The 7,397-nt window shown below is 43.7% G+C and overlaps 1 protein-coding gene and 1 long non-coding RNA gene across 2 annotated transcripts; one reads left to right on the top strand and one right to left on the bottom strand.

Moving 5' to 3' along the window:
- The first annotated feature begins 629 nt into the window (after positions 1-629).
- Positions 630-1,980, top strand: LOC147985288 (ATP-dependent DNA helicase 2 subunit KU80-like). Its single transcript, XM_087544015.1, has 3 exons — positions 630-1,475; positions 1,560-1,652; positions 1,750-1,980. The coding sequence occupies exons 1-3, from the start codon at positions 1,365-1,367 to the stop codon at positions 1,771-1,773; spliced, it is 228 nt and encodes a 75-aa protein (XP_087400141.1). The 5' UTR covers positions 630-1,364; the 3' UTR covers positions 1,774-1,980.
- Positions 1,981-3,776: 1,796 nt separating this feature from the next.
- Positions 3,777-7,397, bottom strand: LOC147985287 (uncharacterized). The gene is made up of 3 exons (XR_015616576.1): positions 5,750-7,397; positions 5,071-5,227; positions 3,777-4,815 (listed from the first exon to the last, which is right to left on the bottom strand). It is a non-coding gene; the product is annotated as an uncharacterized LOC147985287 (long non-coding RNA).

Raw genomic sequence — 7,397 nt, 5'->3', positions numbered from 1 at the left:
AGAGAGTATGGTTGAAAACACAAATCTAAACACCAGCTTGACTCGCGCTTCGTGAATGATTAATTTTGCCATTCATTCCATGTCAATTGTCTCAAGCCTACCTCGCATTCAATTTATGAATTTTTAATTACACACACCAATATACTCATCTAGATGTCGTCAATCTCCTAGACTATGTCCTAGGCCCGACCGTTATTCTTGTTGCCGTGCACCGCGATCCATGCCATCCACGGACGTGAACTAGAGGTTGCAAATTCTATCATCACCTCGACGCAGTCATTGAAATGTCGCTCCTATGTAATATTTTGTGTCACTTTGTTAGACTGGTTCGTAAGAGTTTAGATCAGTGAGCCTCAAGTTATTACAGTTTCAAAGCTCTCTCACACCATGAACAGAACATCAATAGCTGACATTACTCCACTACTCCTTCAACCCCTTTCCTTCCAGAACTAGGAAATCCATGAACGCATTAATTGTTTTTGCAAAGACAGTATGGTTGAAAACACAAATCTTTTTGATTTTGGGAATAATTCACGTTGATCAAAAATTAAATAATTATTATTATATTAGTTTATGTTAAGAAAATTATTTTCTCCCGTTACAACGCACGGGTATTTTTGCTAGTCTATCCCGGATAATAAAGCACGGATTAACTCCGTGGGTTCACCGTCATAATACGCTTTCTTTTTATGTCATAATACGCTTTTACAATTTATATGGACAAACTATTTCGGGGTCCAAATCGGCCCCAGGAAACCCATCCTGGGCGGAGCCTGCCCGAGCCAAGCCCGTATGCCCCGCTGCCCGCTTCCCCTAGCTCCCCTCGAGTTCCCTCCCGCGCCTGACCGCGCCGGCCGGACCTCCTGCACCTTGCCTCGCCGCCGGCGACTGGACCCTTGCCGGACCATGCATCTCTCCCCCCTTCCTTCTTCTCTCTTCCTCAAATCTCCCTCTCTTCAGGACGCCAGGAGCTCCACAGCCGCCGCCACAAGTCGTCCGTGCTCGAATCCGGCGAGATCCGGCCGCGAGCAACCCATCCCCAATGCTCCCGCGCTAGATCTGCACTGCCCTCGCCATCCCAGACGGAGTTTGCCTCCAGCGCCGCCGTAAACCACCTCCTACCTCTGCCCTCGTTCACGGCTCCCCTCCACCAACTGGTCGGGACCTCGCGGGAGGCAGAGGATGGGGTGCAGCGCTTGCGTTCGGCTCCGGAGCTCGAGCGGGCCGATCTGCGCAGAGGCAGAGTATGGGATGGTGTGCTGTGCTCGAGACGAGGGGGCTCGAGTAAGGGGATTGGAGGGTGGCGCCGGCGGGATCGCGGACGGGGATGGAGAGGGCAGGTGCCAGCAAGATCGAGTCCGGGGATGGAGAGGGAGGGGGTCGGCGAGCGGGAGGTTGAGGATGGGAAGAGGCAGCGCTGCCGGCGGCCACGAGTGGAGGAGGGCACGCATCTCCTCTCGCCACGTGTAGATACAGTACTATTTTACAGGCGCATGCAGGCAAACAGTAAGTTGTTCTTGCAGTACGCTGACGCATTTGATTTGCCGATTGCCATCTAGGAAGGGCTGGTTCTATTGCTAGATGTCGGCCCGTCGATGCACCGGGAGCTGCAGGAAGTCGAGAATGTCTGCACCACCCTTGTGCGCAAGAAGGCAAGCAACATGATGTTTCAATCTGAAGCCAAATGCAAGCGTCCATTAATCCGCCGTTGGGGCTAGCTGACTGCCTTTTCGTTTTGATACTCTGCAGCTGGTTTTTCATAGGAGCAACTAGGTTGACCTCCACACTGCTCCATTTGGCCATCATCTCGCCGTTCTGCTGACCGGAAGTCTACGTTCGAATTACTCACACATACTTGCTCCAAGTAACAGTAATTACCTCTTTAGTTGATCTCGGTTGGTTTATTTAGGATTTTTGTCTTGATCATCTTCCTCCGATATAACAGTCTTATATGAAGAAACATTAATTAAGATTTCCTCCTGGTTGTGGTGTTAAAAAGCATAGATATCTAGCAATCTTTTTTGCATTGTGGTGTGCTACAGATCGATTAGGTTAACTTACAACCGGTAGTAGAGCAAATTGTCATTGTTCTTTGTGCGCAAAATTACCATCTACCAATCTTCTTTGCATTGTTGTGCGTTACATACTGAAGCATTCTTAGTTGGATCAGCACGTACAACTTGATGGTCTCCACATCCGACAAGGCGTGTCGCTGTTGAGTAGCTAGGGCAGTTCTTCAGTACTATTTGTTTTGTCAAAAGTTCAGAATTGTTAATTTGTTTGCTGGGTGGATATCTACCTACTTTCTTCATATGATTAACTCCTGCTTTCTGTTGAGCTTGAGGTTGACAATACTTATTATAGTTTACATGCTGACTGCAAAACATTGTTTGTTTTGTGTTATTATTTAGAGTTTCAGATGTACTGAGATGACAATATCTAATTTACTGACTTGTACGCTGTAACCTGAACCGGGTTTTGAAACCATCAAAGCAGTAGATTTAGTAAAGGGGAATAGCCACCAAACGTGCTTGACTCTCTTAAATTCTTAGGCACAAAATAACCATACAACCATGGTAGGACCTTCCGAATTTGTAAAATAGCTAAAAAAATCAAGTGGTACTTGAAGCCAGGAGAATACCAGCCTGTAAACATGAATCACTTGTGGGTATTTTCTATTGAAGGGTACGAGGGTCTATTACTTGTGGGGATTTGTAGTGCATATGTGGTGTAGTGCAAGAATAGGCCACTGGGAACTAGAAGAATATGTTGTTTTCTCTTTGTCCAGCTTATTTCCAATGGCATGTCAGCAAAACTGAATGTTATTTTCTTTATCTAAGATCCCTTTCAGGCCAGCTGTCAACACCTACAATCTCCACATCATCTACGGTCAGGGCAGTGTTTTGGGTCATCCATTGTCATCACCTACTATCTCCACATCATCTATGGTTTCTGAATGTTCTGAATCGATTGGTTCAGAATCAGATAATCAAATAAATGAAGCGCAATTTTCATCACCTACATCACCAACCAAGTTAACGTTATCTCCAGTTTCTGAATTGGTAATAAGAAATCAACCTAAACTTTTTTATACTAATTCTGGTATCAGACTAAGCGGAGTGATATTATACCTTCATAAACATGTTGGTATCTGTCATCAAACAGACATTAGTACATTTTTTTAGTCAACCAAGCACAACTTACATGATACCAGACTCAAATTCCCAACTTAAATTTTGCCAATGGCAATGTGTGAGTTTTCTATTTTCCGAAGAACCAAGCAGGAGCTCTGCCGAAATACTATTAAGACAAGGGAATGGAGTACATAATGTGTAGAATTATGGTTATAACATGGACGTGCTAAGCAATCCAAATCTTATTACATTTTTTTAAGTTTGTAATATAGCAACTCCTATAAGTATTAGTATAGATGGAATTCCTGCTGACTTACATTTCTATGAATTTTTACATAATGGCAATAATGCCTAAAACCTTACACCAAGGTTGTATATCAAAGTCTTTTGCACTACCCGAGAGGTTAAGCATCCCAGATCATAATCCAATGATGACTGAAATTGCCACATGCTTGGGCAGAAGCTCAAGGTTGGCAATGCCACCGCCATGCATCATCTGAGATGTTGTCCAGCTAGCTCTGCCATCCATACCCCCTCAATGATCATGGCAGAGCAGGTTATGCGTTTTATCACTTATCAGCATGATTTTTGATGTCTCGTTCTTTGTAATATTGGTCCTCTATTTGACATAATGCCTAGCCATGGTGCCATGTGCAAGTCACTATTGAGGGTCATCAACAGAATTGCAGATCAATGTGTAACACTATGTTGCGCCAGGTCTAGGAGACCGAGGGCATCCAGGTCAACCTCTTCGAGGCCTGAAACACTATGTTTGTTAGATCTTTTTTCCGTGAAACTACCCCTTTACATATTGTTTTGATGCATATGAGCAAAGGTCCAGGTTCTTTTTATTTCATTTAATTGGCACAGTTAACGGAATAGCTCTGCACAACCTTGGTTGTGTATCTGAATCTACTAAGTAGTATGTGTGACATCTCTTTGTTATTGACATACTCCGTCCGTCTAGAATTACTTGGAAGTTCTTTTCTTTTTTTCACTTGGTCACCATCATTGGATTGACACTTTATAATCAATGCTTTTATGTTGAGAATATGTTTGAGGCTAAGAGCAATCCTAATTAAACATGTTCAGTTTATCGTGGCCTTTGCAATTGTAGTATTCACTGCCCAACAGTTTCAAATAAAAAGGGAAGATGAGACAAGGCAGAAGGAGATGGATTGGGAGCTGCACACACAAACTTTCAAACTAATTTTATACCCGTTGCAACGCAGGGGCCCTTTTGCTAGTGTGTGTGTGTGTGTGTGTGTGTGTATACGTGCGTTGGAACGGGTATAAAGTAAACTAAGAAATATGCCTGTGCGTTGCAACGGCAGAAAAACAATCACATACATCCATCCCAATAAGCAAGGCTCAAGACCCATAGTCAGTCTACATCCTCTATTTTATCATAACGTCTTGCATGGCAAAATTGATACATCGTGACTTGAGGATACTAACTAATTGAAGAATGGGTTGGCGGGAGTGGGAGGATTCATACAAAGTTCACCTTAAAATACCTACTTTCTTATTTCCTGGCATGCAAATTTTTTATCTAGACATTAGATTAAACTTGGCAAATACTATAGACAATTGTACACCTTGTGAACATAAGAAAAAGGAAGACTCGCAAAGAAGAAATCGGCCATCAGGAAACTGAAACCTCTATAGTTGAAGGTTGCATCTGAAACGAAACTGCAATATGTATCAGTATCACACATTTAGGAATCACCAACAAGGAAAAAATAAGTCAAAATCATGAGACTACTCCGCAAGAGATGAATGTATAATTATGCCAATGTTCAGAACAATTCTAGAAAAACCATAGACAGTTTATTTAAACCGTAAAGATCATCTTTATGAATTTAGTATTATTGCAAATGTTCAAACCAAATTGAGGCTTAACTAATAAAAGTAGATTAGATGGGTTAAAAAATACCAAACATTATCTGGAATTATCATCACTATCACAAAGTGGAGGTTTGCCTCAGGATCACTGACTCATGTAGCAAGAGTTATTTAAAGGATTCCTCCATACAGCAACATACTATTTCTTCACAAGCTCCCAACATGGTCGGTTACGAGGTCCTCCATCTCTACAAATAATTTTATCTGTAAACAATCATTTCGAGAGAGATCGGCAAAAAAATGCAGTATTTCATTATGAGAGGCTACTTGACCTGATATAAGTAATGTTATATAAAACTATTATTAACAAAGAAGAGATTATTCTGGCTAAATCGAACAACTATGGATTCATCATGTGTGAAAAATAAGTGAATTAACACATCGAGAAGATTATATTACTCTAAAGGAACAAAGTATGTAAGTAAGTATATGCCCCAAAACATGCTACTCCACAGTAATAGAGATTCAACAATGGTAGACATTTTAGCTGTAGAAACTGGTGTAGTCCATGAAACTTTAGCTGTTATTTATCTTTTGCATGTTCAAGAAGTGATGCTTGTAAAACCCATATGTTTTAAGTTCCGATTTATCATCAACCAGCCATGTATGAGGTACAAACTACTCGTTCGCTTTCCTGTTTTACGCAATTTAAACTTAACTTTCCTGTTTCTAAAAAGATTTGCGTAATTTATAATATAATCAAGGCAAACCTGAGATATCTTTATCATCAACCAGCCGTGTATGAGGTACATTGCTAAAAACCACCTCTAGTTCACATAACTACATTACAGAGATTCTCGTACATGGATGCTGCATTTACAGAACATAAGCCAAATCAGTTAGTTCAATTCAGATTTCTGAATTTACTGCTTAAAACAATGGATGTATATACCTACTTGAGTTGGCCCTTCCTCTCGGAGGGGATTGCGATTTGATGCATCTTAATAATAAAGGAAAGTCAGAGTGGTTAGATATACTATGCAGATAATCAAAGATCGAACCTGTATTCAAGAAAACGCATCCAGATATTTAAACATTTAGATCAGCATCAAAGAAAACTGAAAAGTGTCTAGCATTCTCGAAAGCAGAGAGAAGAAAACTGTCTAGTAAGAGGCCACACTGTTGTACTGATTCCTTGAATCCGGTGCTGCAGGAGGCTATGTAGATCATCCCATCCACTTCCTATGGAAGTAGACAATTTGCTCATCTAAAAAAATTAAGACCAATGCACATAGATAGACATAGCTGAATTTTCCTGATCAAACCTTAGGTCTGAAGCTGATTTTGTTATTCAGTAATGAACTTAATGGCTGGAGAACGGAGAGTCGCTTCTGTTCCTCCAGTCGGAAGCCCGATTAAATTGAAACTGTCGGCAATGCACATGCGACTCTCCGCTGCATCAAGCATCAACCATCCTGACATGTTTTCCTTAATTGATCAGAAAAGTGATGCTTTGTTTGATGTATAACTGATCAGAAAAGAGATGCTTCGGTTAATGTGCAGCTAGAACTTGATATCAAAGGATATTATAATATGGAGAAGAAAGGGAGTGGGGAGAGGCTGCATTGGGTTGGTGGCCTTTTTCAGATCAATACGCGCCGTCGCCCGGCTCGGGAGCTCATGGACTCGGCGGAGCTCCATCCACACTGCGGCAGCGTGAGTGCGGGGCCTCATCCGTTGCGCACACGCCACCGGCGCCACAGGTGGAGAGCAAGGGCGAGCCAACTGGGGCTCCGTTCAGGCTGTGACCCGGTGGCGGGGGCCTACGCAGCTTGCTGCAAGGGGATGGGAAAGATTAGTATAGGATCTTCCTTGTGCCTGCCGCATCGCCAGCTAGGCGACACTGCTTCTACGGGTTCAGGAATCAGAGCAACTCATATCCCCTGCAAACCTACATCACCATGGTCACGTGCACGAGCCGGCCAGGGTGGCGGGGTAGTGGGAACTGGGAAGGGAGCTCGCCACGGCCCACGGGTTCTCAGGAGGTAGCGGTGGAGGATAAGCGTCTCGGCCATCGTCGTAGCTGCCATCTAGGGCATCCGTGCGCAGCTCATGGCGGCGGGTATTGGCGTGGGCAGGAGCCATTGCTGAGGTTTACGGTGAGAGGGGCTGAAGCCAGGACTGGAGAGGCGGCACCGGTGTGAACCCTGGGGCCGCGGTGTCATTGGGGAGCCGCATCCTAGGAGGTGGCCGAGTCGGCGTCAACGCGACCTCGAGGGGCAAGCACCTCTGGGTCGGTGTCCGACGACAACAAAGGAGTGCGGCGACGGCGTCCATAGGGCAGATACTCCTCTCCTCTTCGTGGACGGAGCGAGAGGACAGGTACGGAGGTTATAGGTGCCTACACTTTTATACAAA

Source organism: Triticum urartu, chromosome 2A (assembly GCF_056163025.1).
Source record: "Triticum urartu cultivar PI428250 chromosome 2A, HENAU_Tu73, whole genome shotgun sequence".
Taxonomy (NCBI): Eukaryota; Viridiplantae; Streptophyta; class Magnoliopsida; order Poales; family Poaceae; genus Triticum; species Triticum urartu.
This window is presented reverse-complemented; position numbering and strand designations above follow the sequence as displayed.

Excerpts from the sequence above, each read along its gene's own strand:
- LOC147985288 (XM_087544015.1), top strand. The coding sequence starts at position 1,365 with ATGGAGAGGGAGGGGGTCGGCGAGCGGGAGGTTGAGGATGGGAAGAGG. Across the intron at positions 1,476-1,559 it reads TCTCGCCACGTGTAGATACA|GAAGGGCTGGTTCTATTGCT; the intron begins GTACTATTTTAC and ends ATTGCCATCTAG. Across the intron at positions 1,653-1,749 it reads CCACCCTTGTGCGCAAGAAG|CTGGTTTTTCATAGGAGCAA; the intron begins GCAAGCAACATG and ends GATACTCTGCAG.